This window comes from Cynoglossus semilaevis, chromosome 6, assembly GCF_000523025.1.
Source record: "Cynoglossus semilaevis isolate Cse_v1.0 chromosome 6, Cse_v1.0, whole genome shotgun sequence".
Classification (NCBI taxonomy): Eukaryota; Metazoa; Chordata; class Actinopteri; order Pleuronectiformes; family Cynoglossidae; genus Cynoglossus; species Cynoglossus semilaevis.
Genome location: NC_024312.1, coordinates 14,269,032 through 14,289,297, shown reverse-complemented (window position 1 = coordinate 14,289,297; position 20,266 = coordinate 14,269,032). Strand labels below are relative to the sequence as shown.

General features: G+C 39.1%; 1 protein-coding gene across 3 annotated transcripts in view; it reads right to left on the bottom strand.

Moving 5' to 3' along the window:
- Positions 1-18,089, bottom strand: part of tubgcp6 (tubulin gamma complex component 6) — a 28,400-nt gene extending 10,311 nt beyond the window's left edge. For 2 of the 3 annotated variants that reach the window (XM_025056089.1, XM_008312258.3), the window contains exons 1-20: positions 17,738-18,089; positions 15,987-16,781; positions 15,741-15,901; positions 15,277-15,490; positions 14,302-14,460; positions 13,581-13,702; positions 13,372-13,435; positions 13,161-13,270; positions 12,917-13,008; positions 11,018-11,157; positions 8,364-8,513; positions 7,065-7,146; positions 6,096-6,184; positions 5,665-5,780; positions 4,775-4,913; positions 4,573-4,671; positions 2,794-4,498; positions 2,230-2,388; positions 984-1,152; positions 1-74 (exon numbers count right to left, since the gene is read on the bottom strand). The exon at positions 1-74 is cut by the window's left edge and continues 56 nt beyond it. In XM_025056089.1, coding sequence (XP_024911857.1) covers positions 1-74; positions 984-1,152; positions 2,230-2,388; positions 2,794-4,498; positions 4,573-4,671; positions 4,775-4,913; positions 5,665-5,780; positions 6,096-6,184; positions 7,065-7,146; positions 8,364-8,513; positions 11,018-11,157; positions 12,917-13,008; positions 13,161-13,270; positions 13,372-13,435; positions 13,581-13,702; positions 14,302-14,460; positions 15,277-15,490; positions 15,741-15,901; positions 15,987-16,772 — 4,630 coding nt within the window. In that variant the 5' untranslated portion in view covers positions 16,773-16,781; positions 17,738-18,089. The remainder of the gene's footprint in view (positions 75-983; positions 1,153-2,229; positions 2,389-2,793; positions 4,499-4,572; positions 4,672-4,774; positions 4,914-5,664; positions 5,781-6,095; positions 6,185-7,064; positions 7,147-8,363; positions 8,514-11,017; positions 11,158-12,916; positions 13,009-13,160; positions 13,271-13,371; positions 13,436-13,580; positions 13,703-14,301; positions 14,461-15,276; positions 15,491-15,740; positions 15,902-15,986; positions 16,782-17,737) is intronic. The other variant, XM_008312260.3, reaches the window with a different exon arrangement.
- Between the last annotated feature and the right edge of the window lie 2,177 nt (positions 18,090-20,266).

Sequence of the window (20,266 nt, the reverse complement as noted above, 5' to 3'; positions counted from 1 at the left end):
GTGCTTCAAAGTGTTTCTCCACTCCCAAATCCACAAAGAAGTAGTCCACCACCGCCTTGTTCACCAGAGACACGCTGGAGACAGAGGAGACAATGAAAGTGATGCTGACTGGGCTTATTTAATGAAAGTAGCAGGAATAATAGACATCAGCTCCGAGGGTGGCTCAGGGCTGACCTCTGTCTCAATTCCATTAAGTTAAACGAATCCTAAGTAATTTACATTCGATAAGACAGAGAAAGGAGGAGGGAGAGAGAAAGGTTTAAGGTAAATTCTTTGGCAGTTAAAATGCAGCAGGGAGGAGATTAAATATTAGAGTTGGTTTCTAATAAAAGCAGACTTAGTTCTTTCAGATTTTGAACAAAACCTAGTCTAGGTGAAAAATATACTGTAATGAGGAATTACTGTTAGTTCTCACACACAGGTTTCAGAAACACTGAAAGAACCACAGGGTTATCTGTCATTTTTTACTGGATAGAATGTAATGAGGATTTAATTCATCTCTGCCATGCAAAATTAAACCTGAACTGCTGTTAAACTTTATAAAGTTATATTTATAATTTGACCAATTATTTTCAACAGTAAAATGAAGTCCTTTATAGCAAATATCAATTGTATAAGAATGCATGTAGAGGTGAGAATGTCTCACAGTTTTTGGATACAATTGCAGTGACACAGCTGAATCTAAAGCTGATAAAAGCACAGAGGCAGCACAGCGGGACAGGTGCTGACACTGGTGTTGTACTTCCTGCTGCTGATTCTTGCAGCTGGCTTCTTTAAAATCACACAACATGTTGTCAGCGTGGCAGCTTTGTTTGGTAACGTGTAAACATGCCAGGCTGGTTCATAAGCGATCTTTATAACAACAACATGGCAGAATGTCTGTTTAGAAAGGACTTATATCTTAGCACAGCATTTTTGTTTATAATTGCTTTCACCAAAATAACTGCTCTCTTCCTGCAGTTTTGGTTCCATCAGACACTCACTGTGTGATGAGCGGGGTAGTGATGGAGTGTTTTATCAGGACTGGCAGAGACACCATCTCACTGAGCTGCACCGCAGTTGTGTCTGTAGCTCTGCGAAGTGTCGGGTCCATGGGGAGGCCCCAGGGACCCCGAGTCACCTGCTTCACCAGCTGACACTCCGGGGTGGAAGCTGTGGGGGAGGAAGTGACAGATAGACTGCTGAGCAAATATCACCCTCACAGGTAAGGAACACCGCTAGGGTTTTAAATACATGTGGATGAAAATAAAAATGTTATTCAATTTTACCCATTAAAATTATGCTAATTAAAAAAGAATCACTGTGGTGTAGCCCAGAAAATATTTAACATATTTTTTTACAAGGGTACATAATACAATATTATATTATATATTGATAGATACAAGCATTAAATTACCTTGGACCTAATGAATGCGAAAGATTCAGGACGGTGAATTAATTGAGATTAAATCAGATTACGTTGAACTCTCTCCACTGTAGCTACGATAGCACATAATTAAAGGACTCGTCTGACCAGTGATGCAGTGGAGATATTTGCTGAATAGATTGTGAATGATTTCACAAAGACCTGCAGAACTGCTGTGATTAATGGTAACAGGGCAAAACAACAAATTCCAGTGAAGAAAAAATAAGAAAAAAGACAGAATAATATTTCAGCCAACCACGGCATGTTCAGAAAATAAAGCAGACGTAACACCTTTATGAAATATTGCTGCTTTAAATGCACCTTGTGTGACTGCTGATGCAGTAAATCTTTTACATCCTGCAGAAACGCATCAGTCATGAGCATGAATAAGAATGTAGACAGTGACTGCTGCCACTTGTCAGGCGAATTTTTTTTTCTCTGCAGCAGGAGCTGAGCTTTTCACAAATTTGACTACATTTGATTTTTCCTTCAGTTGCACTTACAGACTAGTGAATGTTTCCTTTTATCCTGCAAAAATGACAGCAGCTTCAGCCACAACAATAATGTTAAAGGCACTGGGAACTTCATGTACTTTTACAAATTCTGTTTTTTTCCTAATGAAACAAAAGGGCAATTTATTTGCCATGGTAAAGTGTGACAATGTAAAGTGTGACAATGTTATAAAATAACATTGAATTCACTCAAGAGCACACCTTTTCAAATAGTGGCTCGTGGGCCAAAAGCCCCCACCCCCCCCCCATGTTTTACCAAAGATATAAGACTGTTTCAGCAAATAATTCTGTGAAATTATTAAGCAGTATTACCCAGCTGGTAATTGTCTTCATATGGGTCCACCTGGTATTGATTGGACAAAGCTAAAAGATACTCCTGCTCAGACATTTCTCCGGGAGACAAACCAAAGTTCGCTGCCCAGGAACTCATTTCCTCGTGGAGCTGCTCAGATGGGCCCTGCAACTTCACACCTGAGAAAACAAGACATAACACAACGATCAGTGACATTTCACTCTGTTAAGCACTTTGCTAATGACTACTTCACTCACTAAAGTGTGTACTCATCTGTTTTGTTTTGTTTTTTTCAGATGTAGAAACTTTGCTGAAAAATGTCAGTGGTGCAGGTAAATAAATGCAATAACCAGAGTCTGAAACAATTGGCTAATGATTAAATTAGTCAATGAGGGGAAAATGGAAGTGTTTTGGTTGTAATTAAACCATGGCACAAAGTCAATGTTAATTCTGTGGATTCAGCCTCTATTACTTAATGATTTTATATCATTAGCAAATGCACATCTTGTGCCTGAAAGTAAAAAACAACAGATTTGTTAAAGATGGACATGAAGTGTATTAAAATGCAGGAAGTGATTACTTACCCATATCATCTTCAATACTCATTTTCTGCTCATCTGTATGACCTCTGCTTTTCACCACACAGCCAACTCCCAGGGTAGAATCAGACGAGTGACCATAAGCGCTGCCAGGAAGGGCAGAAGGCTGTTGGTTTATTCCTAACACCACACAACCTACACCCAGCGTCGAGTCTGACGAGTGACCATGTGTGTTGGCTGCCTGTGCAGATGGAAGCGGTCCACTCACAGACACAACACACCCGCCTCCCAAGGTTGAGTCTGAAGAATGACCGAAGGTGCTTCCAGGAAGAGGAGGCCGTTTGGGTTGATCTCCTGAAACTACACATCCAAAACCTAACGTGGAGTCTGAACTGTGACCGTGTGCACTTCCAGGTAGAGAAGACAATCCTGGGTGATCTCCAGACACCACACAGCCTGAATGGAGTGTACTGTGGGACGCATGTCCGTGTGTACTCCATCGCGGTTTTTCTTGAGAAACGTTGGACACAAACTCGCCTACTTTTATATTGGCGTCAGAGGAGTGACCGTGGATGCTCGGAGTAGGAAGCGGTGCTACATGTTCTGAAACATTTTCTCCAACTTTGATGTGAGCATCGGAGGAATGACCGTGGACATTCGCAACAGGAAGACGAGCAACAAAGTCTGAGATATTTTCTCCAACTTTAATATGAGCATCCGAGGAATGACCGTGGATATTTGGAACAGGAAGAGGAGCAACAAAGTCTGAGACATTTTCTCCAACTTTAATATGAGCATCAGAAGCGTGACCATGAACACTAGAGATGGGCAGAGGAGAGTCAACCTCTGAAACAAGTCCCCCAACCTGGATGTGGGATTCTGAAACATGGCCGTGGATATTAGGTGTTGAGAGAGGAGCAGTGACCTCGGACATGAACTCTCCCACTTTTATGTGTGCATTTGAAACGTGATCACTAATGTTTGGAGAGGAGACAATCACCTCGTCCCTGATTGGAGGATCTGAATTTTGTCTCTCAGAAACACAGTTGAGTTCTTTGTGTTCTTCATCGATTTGACCCAGTCCGGTAGAGAGTTCAGCAACAACAACTTCTTTTGTGGTCTCTGTAGTTTTGCATTCTCCCTCATTACTTTCTACTTCCTTTTCAAAAAGCTTCATATCCGTATTCTGCTCTTTTACAGGTGTCATTTCTTTCGTGATTTCTGTGATTGAACCAGTCTCCATGAGCAGCTCGACTGTAGAATGAGAGTCACTGCTAGAACCTACTTGATCTTGGTGAGGAGTAAATTTGGATTCAAGACCCACAGGATTGGTTAATAGAACATGGTCTGAGGCTTGAGATCCATTTTCTACAGTAGGAAGGTGTAATAAGGAGGTCTCATTTTCCTTTAAGGTAGGAGGGCCCCAGCGTGGTTGTGGCTGAACTGGTGCTTGACCAGTAATACCCTCAAAAGGACTAAAGGGGGCACTGAAGTCATAGTCAACTAGCTGTGCTGTGGGGCAGACTTCTGTAAGGTCAGAGCCGATCTCCTGAAGAGCAGCATCCACTGTCTGACTTTCAGGATTTGGTGGCTTGGGAAGAAAATCATTGATATCAGTGTGGTCACATATAAGAGCAGGATCGGCTGTGAGGGGTGTGAGGCTGGATGGAGGAGGGTTAAGTGGTGCTGGTGAGGTTTCTGTACCAGGCTCCCCTGGACACTGCTCTAAACGTTCCTGAGGAGAAGAGACCTATTAGAAAATGAAAATAAAATGTTTTCATATTTTTGTAGGTTGATGCATTTCAAGAACCAAAGGCTGCTTACATTTATGGTTTGTGGTGGAGTCTGTTGTAGCGTAGGAACAGGTGGCATCAGATCCACAGGAGGTCTCTTCTGACCCAGGGGATATTTCTCTAAGATTTCCTGGAAAATAAATCCCAAAAGCTTTGGCTCAGCAAAATAATCTCCTTAGTTGGGCCAGCCTTTCCATTCTTGTCTGTTCCTCTACAATCATTTCATCACAAACCTGGATGTGCTGTCTGTCATGGTTAAGGAATTGAGCGCGGTCTTCGTCAAGTTTCATCCGCTGCACTCTCCACATGGCTCGTCTCTCTCTGCGGGCCGCTTCCTCTGACAGACAACTGTACTGAGCAATCAGCTCCTTCCTACAGTTTGATTGAGCAGCAGAAATAACAGTCACATGTCAATAATCCAGCTCTATTCTCTAGACCTCACAGTAAGTGCATGACTAGAAAGGTCAAGCACATAGAAGGGAAGTGTTAAGATACACGCAAGTCACAATTTTATACTCTGCATCAAATGTGCAATTTTAAATTCATTGGTTGTTTTGAATTATTAATACAGTTATCGTTACATTTACAATGTAGTTTAAAGTGCTTGTACAAACTTTATAGAAGTGTTTTCATTTACATAGGTATCAAAATTTACTACTCAATGTCTAGATTTCCAGAAAGGTTGCTTGAGTTCCAATGTTTGCACTTAAGTGAATTACCAATAATTTTGCATTGCATAAACCTTTGCCTATATTTAATAAAGAATGGGATACACAAAATTATAAATAATTTTTTTATAGCATATATTACTTATACTCAACAAATGTCAAGTCTTCAATATAACCAACTTCTTAACATGGTAAACATCAATGATAGCATTCCGTAACATCCTGACATGCTACATTAGCATCACAGCTTCTGCAAACTACTCTGACTGTGACTTCACAGTTATGCTGACAGTAAAGTAACCTGGCTCTCATCCAGTCACTGGGAAAAAAAGTGGTGTTCAATCATGTTAGGAGAAGGTGAATAAATTCTAAATCAAGAAAAATCATGACAGAGATTAATCTGTCATCAATAAAATGTTAACGTTTTAAATAGAGGCCGTTAAAAACAGACAGACCTGGCTCTCTGCTCCAGCTGCTCTTCCAGTGCCTGCAGCCTCTTCTCTCTGTCTCTCAGCTCTCTGGCAAAGCTGAAGTCGTCCTCCTCCTGCTTCTTTTTGGCTGCATTTCGCCACTAATTCCAAAAACAAACACATAGGCACGCACAAAGAAATAAGCACTTTAATTTTATGAAACAAGGTCACACGCTGTAGCATAAAGAGTTCGAATCCAAACTTAATATGTTGTTTTTTTTAACCTTGACCTAAAAGTCTGCTCTAACAACAAAAACATATTACTCTTAAATAATATATTTAATGACATTTGTGTCCAATAGCATGTGATCTCCTCTTCTTGGCTTTGCATGGCCATCATTTCACTCACTTCACATTGCTCGCTCATGCATTTCTCTTACAGATTTGTAAACAGTGTCAAAAACACATTTTTACACCTCCTGCTCCTGCTGCAGGTGATGCTTCAGTTCCTCAAAGCGCTCCCTTTTCCTGGCCTCCTCAGCCAGCCGCTGTGATACCTGTCGCCCTAAATAGGATGAGAAAGTAATACTTGATTTTCTATATCCACAATCTAATAGAAAACATTTATAGGACTAAGCAATATAAACTGAAATTTTTAAATATATTTTTAAATGCCTGTAGGTATGAGATGATTATTTGTTGAAAGTCTAAAAGGTTTGTGTCAGACAAGTTTGGTCAATAATCCCAAAGCTAGTTCAAACCATAAGTCTATGCCACTAAAAGTTTCCTCTGTCTGTGGCATTAGCAACATAAAGTACAGCAGTGTGTGTTACACTGTGTGCAGCCTCACTGACTCCTGCTCTTAAATATAAGACACTGAAGAACTTGTGTACCAATACAGTGTGGTAATACAAACTCTTGTAGACAATGTAGTATCTATTGGTTTTTCATAATACTGTAACCTATGTACAGTAGGTGAGTTCTGACTTTTGAGCGAAAATCGTATTACGTTGCAGAGGAACAGAACTCCGGCGTAATTTGAGGAACCCCTTGTAGCAATTAACAGGAAAATACAAGACACATTTTTGAACAATATCGCCCAGCCACAGAGGAAATATGCCAGTTTGTTGATATGGTATTCATTGCTCAAAAAATCCTTTTTTATACCCACCCAGGTCTGGGTTTGTATGATGGGGGTTCTGTGTGATTAATGACAATTTTGTGTACTATTGGAAGACATTTAGAGAACCATGTATTTTGCTGTGATATTCTTAAGAGAAATGGTGCAGCTTAAGAACTGCTGATAGCAAAAAGTCAACTGGGGAAAGTGCTTCATAAAATATTTGTCGAAGGTGTCCCCTGTGGAGGAGGTGTGTGCATATATATCAACATTATATAGAACTCTTCCAGCAATGTGCGTGTGTGTGTTTGTGTGCAACACTAACCACGGATGCTCTCCAGAGTTTTGGCCGCCGTCTCTCTGACCTGATTGATCAGCTCCTGCCGTGCCCGCTCTGTTCGCAGGGCCTAATAGTAGACAGAGGAGAAATCATCATTACCAAAGATACATCTGGCTGCCCTGTAGCTCACCTCGCTTTTTTCAAATTTTCCCAGTCTGCACAGTGTGCAGCAGACACATTGTAGGCTATACAAACCGGGTTGTGGCGCTAAATCATGCAGCATGCAAGCACCAGACTTCCGCTGAATCATTTTAATGACTTGCTGCTGAATTGTTCAGTGCTTGAGGGGTAATGTCACTATCATGGATCATGTAATGTTTAAAAAAACCTCTCACATTCTATCTCAAATGACAATACAAGTGTAATGGTTTGTCAACTGCCTCGATTCCCTGAAGTTTGGGCTTTTCCTCCATTTTCTGGAAAACCATTAAAGTCAGCTGAGAAAGACAAACCTGTCTTTATGAAGGTAATTCAGCATGACAGTCGCCATTATTACTGAAACTGCCAGCATGGAATAAAAAATTATTATAATTTTGAATGAATTACTTCAAAGCATTTGGTGAATGAACTTTACAGGCTTCAGGATTGAATTATAATTTTCTTATTTTCAGTTCGCACACGTTCAGACCATGGAATTTTAATCAAGCATTTCTAAACAAATATGGAAACTTTTGATATAAGGTGTGCACTAGAAAAGTTATACTACTTTATAAAACTGAAAACATGCCAGGTTTAGAATTATTACCATCTAAACCAAACAGTCAACCGTGTTTTATGTGTGCTAAAAAACAGACTGCAACTACATTAGATCATTTTTGTCCACTGTAATAAGACAAAGGGTATAACTGATGATACTGCAAAATGAAGCTCCTGACATATGGGGACTGCTTTAAAAATTCTTGATTTGTGAGCATCACTGTTGTTTTAAGACTACACTACGGTCATTTGTTTTGGCCAAGCTTCACAACTGACAGCACAAACCTTAACCAAGAAAATTGTATCCCATCAAGTGTATCTGAAATAAAAAAACAGCTATGAAATACATCACTTGTTGTGATTATGTATCTAATCTACGTATCTATGTATCTATCTAGGTTTTTTCCTACAGTGCAAAAACAGAAATGCAGAATAAAGTTAATTAGTCTTGTCAGTCTAAATTTAGTCATGTATAAAGTCATGGGATGGACTGGTACATTTTCCAGGCTGCACCCAACCCCTTGAAATGGTAATGTGGTAGAAGGTGAATGAATGAATTTCAAATGTCAAATCTTAGCATCTCATGACCTGTTCTTCGCTGCTGATGGCACTATATTTGGCAATCCTCTCCATGCGACCACGATACACTGCACAGTCCCTCTCAATCTCCTCAACCTCCTGCAGGGAGAAGGTGACAGCGATGCGTGGCACCGGCAGCTCTGACCAGCAGATGTAGTGCTGTGGACAAGATAACAAGAATTCTTTAAGCACCAGGAACCTTATTATTTTACAGAGACAGAGTTAAAAGTACAGCAAGTAGCTGGTCGTCTGCAGTAACTGGACAACCATTAATTTGCTCCCTTTCAATACAAATTCAATACGAAGATGTAAAATGTTTGTAATAAGGAAACCAAAAACCAACAAGAGTTTCTGTTGTGCTGCATCATGCGAGCCACTTCAAAGTTACTGTTAAAATCAAATTCTAAATGTCATCACCTTGACTTAAGGTCTGGGCTTAAATCAAGGTCAGATCAACTTCAAAATCTGAATTCTGTTGCTCAGGTACTACATTTTGCCTACTACTGAAAATTGACTTTTGTTCATGGCAGCAAACATTGTTTATGTATCTAAAAAAAGCTCTTTTCATGTAGAGAAGAGCAAGAAAAAAAAATCAATCCAGTCCTTGCACAAACATTGCACATTGTCAATACAAAATTTTGGTATACCCTGGAAAAGAAAATCTATTGAACTCCTGAGCAACAGACAATAAACAAGCCAACAAGGGACAACAGCAGCAGTGGATTACTAAGGAACTGCCAGAAGTCTGGAAGAAACAAACAAAAAAAAAATTCAAGAAATCCACAACAAACCACAGTTAGAAGAACACTTTGACAGCAAATACAAAGGCAATACCACAAGATACAAACCATCTGTCAATATGAAGGCCACATAGCAACACAGAGGAGAAATTATGATCGAAGACCAAACTGTGAGGCACATTTTTGTGGAATTAACTGACTAAATCAACCTTTTCCAACCAGAGATATGAGGACTCAGAGTGGTACACAAGGGAAGTGTATCTGAACCTTTTGTTCAAACTGAAGGTGTTAAGCAAAGACAATGCAAATTTTCAGGCCCAGGCATAAACAAAAACAAAACCATTTTAATCTTTTTAAGTGAGAAAGGCAGAACAATGTATTAAAGTTTAGCCAAGGCCTTAACAAAAAAACAAAGTTCTAACTTTTTTTAAGTGAGAAAAATACCTCAGCACAATAGGCTTGAATTTGGGACATTTTTAAATGTTTTTCAATATTATATGGTTACAAAGAGCAACAGAACAGATTTGTGACAATCTTTTTACTATTTGTTTCAGCCCATTATTGTAGAGGTTTTTAGAGCCAGGCTGCTACTGTTATTTTATATGGAAAGGAAACACTGTTGTAGTTACAGAATGACAATTAGTGACCAACATGTGCCCTGCAGCTCAGGTTAGCAACCTCCAGTCATAAAAAGCATGATGTGTTCCTGAATCAGCAGGTGAGTCGCAACGATTTCACATTTAAATCTCCCTGCTTTCATCCCTGACATCCTCATCTGTAATCTCAGCACATTGGCAGCAATTAGCGTGCAATTTTAATTACAGCATAACAGAGACAATTAAATGTTACTTATTGTATGCATATTGCATTAATAATTAAAAAATATGAAATTACCTGGTTAGTTAAGAGATACCTTTGAGCCTTGTGTTTTTCATCCAAGAAGTTCAATTAATGACATGAAAGACCATTTTAAAGAAATTACTGTTTCTTCTTTTTCATAGACAAAAAAAGATTAATGATTGTTTCTAGAAATTAAACATACTTTTTTTAAATAAATTAATACTATAGTTGCAGTGTTTCTCATTGTCATAGTGACAACTTTAGATGCATGAATACTGGAATCAAACTGGCCACCATTCAGTACAGGTTCCTCAACTCCCCATGAGAATTTTAACAACTCTTACAAACACAACACATACTTAGGGGAGCAACCATGTCGTGTCAGAAACACAACACATTGCCCTCTCTATCCCTGCTTGTCAACTTGTGCTGTGCTTGACTGCCATCTGCAAATGCTGAATAATGCTCTACCAGTGAGGAGAACCTGCCTTACAACAGTGGACCCCAAAATATAGATTGTGTTTTGTCATAGAAAATCAGTGTCTGAACTGCCTCCAACTGTAACAGCACACTGTCAAAAGAACTATAAGACTGGACTAGATGATATATAAAATAAAAATATAATACCAAGGAATAATAACATATTGGAAGAGCAGGAAAAAAAGAGAAATTTTGAACAGAATCAAACAGACTAGCAAATAATACATTCAGATAGAATAGAATAGAAAAGAGTAGAGTAAAACAGCATAGCACAGAACAAATACAGACAGAATAGCACATCATAGAATAAAGAGAACAATCCAGTAAAGAAGGATAGAATAGAAATGAACAAAACAGAACAGTACATTAGAACATATTATTTCTTAACCATCCCACCCCGCCCCCCCACCCCCCGACCCCAACCTTCAGTCAGAACTTAATACAAAACATTAAATTATTTATAATTATTTCAGTAGCTGATTTGTCCCCCTGGAGAACAGCCACACATTAAACCAATGTCTATCTATCATTTTGTAAAATGTGTTCTCTGGACATTATTTAATTAGTTAACAGTGAAATGATCTAAAACTGAGCCCAACAAACCTGAGGGCAGCAGATCTTAAGTAGGTTGATGGTCTTTCCACAGACGTAAACCTCGTTGGCGATGTGTTTCAGGAAGAGGGGAACACAGTCCTCCACATCCTTCGAGATCAGAGTGTAGCCCTGAACCCAAAAGTGTTTGTCTGCAGGAATATAGACAGGACTGTGAGACACTTTTCTACAGAACAGAACATTGAATAACGGCAAAACTGTCTCCCAGCTAAGGTACAAACAGTAATAGAGCACAAGTAGCAGCAGCGGCCCTGTTAGCAGACTATGAGTCTACGCTGGGTCTAAAACTTTTCTGTATTAGTATGACTTACAGGGCATGGCAAACTCTGGCTGCTTGAATTAACACTAGGAAATTGGTAGCGCTTAGCTCAGTGATCCTTTGCAAAAGACGTAAGAGAACATGAATATAGTAAGCTTTCAGAGATTTTCGCAGAAAGCCTACGGCTTGCCAAGAAAGCTTAGCCACTGATTGCCTCTGCGGCCGATGGACATCGTGCAGAACAACGACAGTTGTGTGTCCTCCAAAAGGCGAGCACGAGAAGAGCAGAGATTCAGTGGTGGAGTAGATGAGGTGTGACTGATGAGCAAATGAACCTCTTAGTCTGACAAAGCCGAGGTGACTCTCTGACCTTGTGTGGTGTTGCATGACATATACAAGCGAGCTCGATTCATATAATACTATATTCACTGCAGCGACTGCAGCACTTGTGAACTAGCTTGGAAGAAGTTTTTTAATGTAATAATTCTGATATAATATAATATATAATAATATAATATTTCTGTTTATTTCATAATTATTTATTAGGCAAGTAATCAGGTAAATATATGATTTAGAATATAGTTTTGTCTACATTAAACAAACGTATTTTGTAATATTGTAATTACGCCTACATATGAAAAAATGGTATTTTACATATTATAGTTTATATTAAAGCTGTCATCATTATATTGGGAATTATAATTATTATATAACTAATGATTTTTATATATTACTATTTAATTAAAAAATATTAAGTTAAGTGTATATGAACAGAACTTTAGCTATTGTATTTCATTGTATTGTATCTATACTATTATATTTATATTAAATGCGTTATCTATTATTTCAATTATTGCTACTAATTACAATTAGCAGGTATTATTTTATATTGCACTATTTCACATAGTTGTAAATGTTGGCTGTTTCTAGTCTTTTAAATCCCAGTGTCCTGCACCTTACACTTGATAAACGTACTGTTAAACATTTTATTCTAATTATTGCATAGTACAACTCTCAATACTCAGTTCCAAACTGGTGTACATGTACAGCTGTACATGACCAATAAATGTCTTCCATCTTGATACATGAAAGAACATAATGGCAGCACCGTGTGTACAAGGCTTCATGATCAACACACAGAGGAAATCAGGCTTTCCTGTCGAGTGCAGATGGCTCTGTATTTCTCTGCACTGCAAGAATCACCTCCTTCCAGTCTCGTCTTTGCTCTAATAAAGACGAACATCTAACTGGACCAAAATGATAATGTGGGTAATAATGAAGAAGAAATGCAAGAAGTTAATTAATGCTCTTAAATATTTTCTTTCTCCCATCGGACTGTACCAACTGAGGAGAGGGAAGGGATATAAATTTGTTTTCGTCCCTGTGGCTCACTGAGCAGAGATGACTCTGGTCCCCACAGCTGTGGGAGCTGATTCAGTTTCCCACTGATTATCATCCACTAACTTCATGACATCCGTTATAGACACAAGGACAAATCCAACTAGGCAATAAAGTTTGTAATGAAATCCATTTTTCCCCCAGCTAGACAATCTGTCCGCCATGCTTTCCATTTTCAAAAACCTGCTGACTGAGAGCAAAGGGTTTATGCAGCAGCATGTGTGCTGTCTCACCTCTGAAAGCCAGGTATTCCTCATTGACCTGGATCATGAATTCTCCATAAACATCCCTGAACAGGCCGCTGTATACCCAGTCAGAGACAAACCTACGGGAAGCACAGTCAAAAAATTCATGAGTCATGAAAGCGCAGTAATGTAATTTCAGAAACTTCTAAAAGTAAATGAATGACATCAAGTTATGCTGCTGAGTAAAGTCGTAACAGTGTTACTCCATGTGAGCATTAGTACTGTGACTGACCTGGTGTAGGGTTCACAGCTGCTCTTCAGCAGAGACAGCAGGACCGGATAGTTCTCGTTGCTGCAGTTGCTCTGCGCCTCGTTGTACAGGTAGGAGAGCAGTTTCACACCCTGAGGAGAACCACAAGGCACTGAGCTGGCACCTCACCTGATAGGCTAAACACTGCCATGATAGATGACATACTGCAGTTTGCAGATAAAAGAGGCCTCACCACAGGGAAGGTAGCCTGGCTTGTACCCTGAAGCCCATCCACACAGCAGAGCTCCGACAGGTACCTTTGATCAAAAGCAAAGCATTCAGATCTGACAGTGTGTACATCAAGGATTTCCTCTGTCAGGACATGGTGGTACTGCCGACTGCATTTGAACTTCATAATTATCAAATTAACAAGTGCACACATTCTAGAAGGTGGCATCTCACCTGAGTTGGCGCCCCAGTTTCCGAAATAGAAAGCTGATGGTCAGCAGGCTGAGGTTGGGGGGAGTGCTGAGAACACACGCTCTGTAGTAATGCAGGTATTTCCTCAGACCTCCAGTAAAAGCCTGTAACACATTTAATTTTTTTTTAAATTGAATTTCATCAGTTAAACAGGTCTGCCTTTAAAAATATATCAGATCAGCATTTTAAACAATAAGTAAAGTTGGCTGGCTAAACATTCATGACACACATATACCAGTATCAGTTAGGGGCCTGATACTTCATTGAAATACTTGTACTCTTACTTGTACTCAAAAAGTTATGATCCAGAGACCTGAGACTCCGACATGGCTTTTCACCATTTCAAGCACTTTCTGCTCTGCCAGAGCTTATCATTTTTAAATTTTTTCATACACATTTTAGATGGAAAGAAACTTCTGTTAATGAGAAGAAACTAAAACTCTACTCTATTTTCCGGTTACCCACAGAGGTGTGCCAGATATATAACACTGCCACAGAGTTAATTGCATATTTATTTAAACTCACCTCAACATCTATCGGTGATGGTACTTAGTATTGGCGAGTAAACAAATAAAAATACTGTATTTACTCTTAATTGGTGAAACAAAAACACAGATGAGGTAACAATGAGCTACAAAACCTGCTGGATTACTACAAACTGGTAGAGGTCTTTGTGGTACCATGGGTCATTTTAATAACACACCTGGAAGACCAGTCCCTTCTTGTTGACACTCTGCAGAGAAAATTGGCTGAGCCTCAAGTAGTAGGTGCCATATTGAGCCAACTCGCCCAACAGCCGAGACATGCTCTCTGGAGACGCTCCTGACACGCACACACCAGGTCTGACATCAAACTGCACGCTCTGAAAAGGAGATTAGATTATATTTACAGCCGGTGACCAAAATACTGGGCATATCAGGCTACCTAATAACATCCAATAAAATGGCCTTGCAGCAAGGACAGTCTCTGTAAAGCTCATATTATTGAATTTTTCCACTGAAGCTGTCCCAGAGTCACCTCCATGGAGAATTCTGAAGCCACGGCAGTTATATTACATCAGACTCCATTACATAATCAAGTGTTTGTTATTGTGTCCTTTCTACTGTTATTTTATGCGACATGTAAAAGGTTTTTTTCTGGAATGACCTTCAGGGAACACAAAGTTTGAGGTTGAAGAACCACTCTAACTTTGCAGCCATGCCTGAAGCTTTGGTTTTGACAAAACCAAACCATGTTGTTTGATTGACACATTTCATTGCATTAAACTGTATGGATGTTACATATTAAAGCAGAACGTCTGCGAGAATAAAAACAAAGAGCCTGACACGGGAATAATGATGCATTTTATGGCCATTTTTGTCACATCAAACTAGAGTCCTCTAGAAATATAATTTAGAAAGATAAAACTTTATGGGAAACAACAAAACAAAAGCTCTCTGGTGGTTTTTAGCAGAAGGCATCATTACATTATTTCTCCAACATTAAACAAATTAATGTCTGTCTTCAGTTGTTACAAATCTTCAGAGTTAATTTTATTACATATGCAATAAGTGATGTATTCTGTTTCCCATTAGTGTTTTTTTACCAATTATACATGCTGTAACAGAGCCACGAGACAACAAGTCTATTTCTGTTTATGGCATTACAGAGACTGGTAAAATCTGATAATGAAATGCACCTGGTTAAGAGGGAAAGTTGTCGACGCCACTCCAATGAAAACATTCAGCAGGTCTGTTACCAGTTGTGTCTGAGAGTCCAGGGGCAGTGGAAGGATAGGAGATGGTGTAGCACAGCTCACCAGCCTTATCTCTCCCTCCCACAGACGATACAGCTGGTCGAATGCCTCCCTACCTCCCTCTGTGAGATAAAGAGCCTCTTTTTGTCCCGGGGGGCTAGTGGGAGAGAAGAGGATGACTTTGGTCAAAAAAGAGGAAAAGGGAAGTGAAAAAGCATGTTCCTAAAAGATTTGCAATCTCACAGTGTTTAATTTGCTTAAATATGAACTAAAGATTTCCTTTGGTGGTAATTGTTGAGTGATTTGCAGATTTTTCATAGTTCAATCAGAAAGATGTTTTTTGATGAAAACATTTATTTGTTATGATCTGGTGATGAAGACTACAGTAAAGGTCACATGACTCTTACCAACCAACAGACTCCCAACATCTGCGTTTTTCTGGCACAAAGGTTTGTACTGCTTCCCATATGTCAGTGTCTGGAACAGGGCTGGGTTCTGACTGCGACTCTGGGGTCATATTAGACGACTGGAAACCCTCATCCTCAGATTGATCCAAACAGGAGGGGACCTGTAAAAAGAGGCAAAAGGACTGATGACAAAGTGCAACAAACAACTGCCAATAGGTTTGGCAAAATTTTAGGCCAAGGTCTTACCCTGATTGCCAATCCAGTAATGTCAATATTACTGGGAATAGGGGGCAGGTCCAGTTTGATGTCAATCTCTGAAGTGCGAGTATGCTGCAGAGCTCCAAACAGTGTCATTCTTGTCTCTCTCTCAAATCTTTCTTCTGTCTCTGACTTCAACGTCAGGGTCAACAGTCCTGTGCCTGGAGGGGCATCCATCAAACTTTGAGTTCTACACAAACTCTCCAAAGTCCCCCATTCCTCCCCACACACTAGACCCCATGCACGAGCCTCCAGTCGTTGCAGTTCCTCACTCTGGTAGGACCAGGTTTGAGGTCTACGCACCACGTGTCGCTCTCTTCTCATATAGTCACTGCTAAAAGATGTGGGTGGTGGAGGTGTTGAACCAGCCAACAGCACAAGAAGTTCAAGCACTGCATCTACTTCCGTCAGACCAGAGGAGGCTCCTTCAGGCAGCCTATTCAGCTCATCCTCCAACCTCTCTGCTTCTTCTCTGCACCCTGCCACCCGCAAGTCAAAACATATCATTAAAACTTTATTTCTTGGAGGCGTACATGTTGCGGCACTGGGTCTTGAAAATAATCCTTTGCTGCCATCTTCAAAAAGTTTGGACAGAAGAGCACCGTAGGCACGCTTCTTCAAAGTTTTGCGGAAACCTTCTCTCGAGACACCACCCAGTGACCGGCGTTTCCATGACATTCCACAAAGGCTGCGGTCACACAGGGCACCCAGCAACTCAGTGATGCTGTTGCTGGTGCAGCCACCCTTCATGGTGTTGTGATGGTTTAAAAACATGGTCTTATTCTGAGAAAAGAAAAAATTATGAAGCTGTTACCAAGTAAACATGGTCTGAGTGAGCACATCAGAAAGTTTTAGTGAAAGAATAGAGCACGTGTCAACTACTAAACTAAGATCCACCTAAAGAGTAAAACTGATGATAAAGCTAATGGTGTCATTTCAGTCTGGTAGGAGCCTGATTACAGGTGATGCGTTTTGTCGTCTAGACCATGTAAGTGGAGAGGTGATAATTGCAACTCTCTTTACACAAAGCAGTTCAATCTCTTTACTTGCCAATTTTCAAGTTGCAAAAAATCACGCATTGAATGGTGCTCGAATCTTGCACCACTTCTCGACAAATCACCTGCGTTGGAGCTGCGAAACATGCCATTGTAATCCTGTTCTCCTGTGAAAGACGTATGTGGGTTTCTTCATTTTAAAATCAGATGTTTGTTTGTGTTTTTTATTGTTATTATTATGTACCGAGGCTTATAGATGAGCCCACTCAAAAAGAAACAAAATAATAATTTGACGTCCCGTTGAAAACAATTTAACAGTTCATATCTAATGTCCTTTACGATTACTTTGATTTATCAAACATTACTTCAGATAATGACAGTAGGGCGTGCTGATTGTACATGTTCAGGTGATAAATTGAACGTTTATTTTAAATAAAAATTGTATTATGGGCAATGTTTGATCATTTGCTTCCTTCATTTGCTGCATCTTACGATGGTCGACATTAAAACTGTACATACTACGGAGCTTCTTGTATAAAACATAATTATGTTTCGTGTGTTTGGGGACATTTTGAGCATAAAGAAATGAGACAAGCACCGTCCGATTTCTAGCTGTAGCTAAACAGAGCACAGTCAGCTAACGGAAAATAGCGAAGCCATTTCTTAGTTATGCTAGTAAACACAGAATGCATCAGTTGAATAAATGTATGAGTCTGGTTAGCTATGTACAGTAACATTACTTACCTTCACCGATATCACCTAACGGTTCGTTTTGTTGACATCTTCAGTCATGCAGCCAACTCTGCGACACTTCCTCATCTTGCATGCTAACATGTTTGCATGTTTGTTAGCACGCTTACCTGGACAGCCAGAGTTTTTTAATGTATGATTTGTGTGCAAACGTACATATAAGAGCAATGACACACTTTTAAATCGGCCAAATACTCAATTTACTATATAACCCGTACTTTTTCATGTTTGCATAATATGGCTACACTTTACGCTTATGTTACCGCTAGCTCACAGACAAGCTCCATTCATCAATGCATTCTCAGCCGCGGGGAAACGACAAATGTAGATCCCGCCCTTTAAAAAAATCTGATTGGACAATGAAATTGTTATACTATACTGATTGGTCTCGATTGTTACAGTGGCTACAGCAATTGGTTTCTCGTTTGACAGTCATGTCAATGTGTAGACTACCTCAACACTATGATGCATTCAGGTTACAAGAAAAAAATTGAAATACAGGATTTAAAATTTATTTTATGATATACTGTATTCATGTTGTTTTTTTTTTATTTGATTTGGAATTATTATTGAGATTTCGATTTAAATCTAAGAAAAACATAAACATAATTGAATTATGTTTATGTTACCTAAAAGACCTTTTGTGTTATCTAAAAGCAATCCTGCATTGTTTGGAAATCTTTGTCCTTGTCACTGTCATCACCTGTTAAACTGTTTAAATTGAGTTTAAATAAATAACAAAACACTACAAAAAGGAGCCCTAAAATGGTAAGTGTTCTTATCAACAAGCAGAGGCTAATTTTCAGTTAATTAATTAATTTCCAGACATTATTTTTTATAGCTAAGTACAAAGATGCATTGTTTGTCTCTTATTTGTTATGGTCTCAAAGACAAGAGAAATTAAAGTCAGTAAAAGCAAGATGGTACAAATGTGTGTAAATAAGAGTTAGGCAGGTAAAGAGTAAAGATGAGGGAGTATGTAGTATGGTTGTTTCCCCAAACTCCTGCTTACAGAATTTGTTCTTTTCTATTCCACACATATGAGGTTACCTGTATTGTATATACTAAAGCAAATCATCTCCAGCATAGGCACACAGTGTGAGCTCTGCTGGACCATCTCTAAAGATAAATCTCCTTTGTGTAATTATGCACTGGTTCAAATGATTTAACTGAATGATGATAAAATGTATTGCAGTTTTCAATTGAAGTTAAAATTTGTGTGAAATCATATGGGAAATCTCTGTATTTCACAGTTGCTGCAGTGATAAAAAAAGCCCTTTTATCTTCAGCTTCTGTTTCTTTTTTATTATTATTTTTAATGGATTTTGTTCTCTTCTATTTTACGGTGCATTAGGAGGAAATTTGATCTTGTGGAGATCACAGTGTAAAAAATGTTTTGGTGTACAGAGCAAACCAAACATTACTTATTTATGTTTATACCTTATTTGGAAGTAATGCTAATAATTGATGGTCAGTATGTTTTCAGGTTACATCTAAGTTATTTTATGAAAACTGCAAAGTTTTGGATTTTATAACCTGTCATTCCATACGACTACACTGTTGTTAAAATGGGTGAATTTAATATCAAAAATACATTTTCCATGCTGCTGTAACATCTTGCCAGGATAATGGTGATCTATCATCTTCAGTTTTCTCAGTTGGGAATGTCTAGTCTTGCCAAACATTAAGTGCCAAAAACTGATGTCAGATGACTTTTCCAATGCTGGAGCAGTCAGTCATCTTGGAACATGACTCTGCAAAATTGCCAGGGTTCATCAGGCTCATGTTGTCACCTATTGGCTCAGGGAGTCACAAAGTCACAAATTTCACACATGCATTGGTCACAATACAGGCGGCAGATCATTATTATGATTACTACTCATGTTAAAGTTATATCCAATATAACCTATAATGTAGCATGTTATTTAACCATTTATCAAGTTTTAAAATGATCACTCGTTAAAAGGTGACTCAGTATTTAGTCAAACATTTAGAAAGACTGAAAGGTACAGTATATATAAAAAATGCGATAAATACATATCTTAGAGTCAGCTAACCTGAATTAACTGACGGCAAAGTACCTTCAGGCTCTAACATCATCTCTGCCTGAGGTGTTTCATCCTGGAATCATGTCTTATTCCCAAATGAGCTGAAAATGAACGTCCTTGGATGTGTTATAAGATGTGTGTGTGTGTGTGTGAGAGAGTGTTTTCAAAGTTCAATAGAAACAGCAGCACATTCTCTGGTGCAGTTACTGTGCAGTACTTGTGTGATAATCCTCATGGAACAGATTTATATCCATTTTATTAATTGTGGCTTGTGACTCCCACAGACCTGCAAATCAGCCTGGACTTGGCATCGACCCAGTTCACTCATTAAGTAAACAGAGTTAATTAACCACTAATATAACCTCCGTTGCTCCGGCTTTAAAGGCCTTAAACCCCAAACACTCCAAAACCCTGCAGGTTGTAGTCTATTAAAATGCATACTCGTCTCCTTGGAAGCTGAAATTTTCTCTCAGGT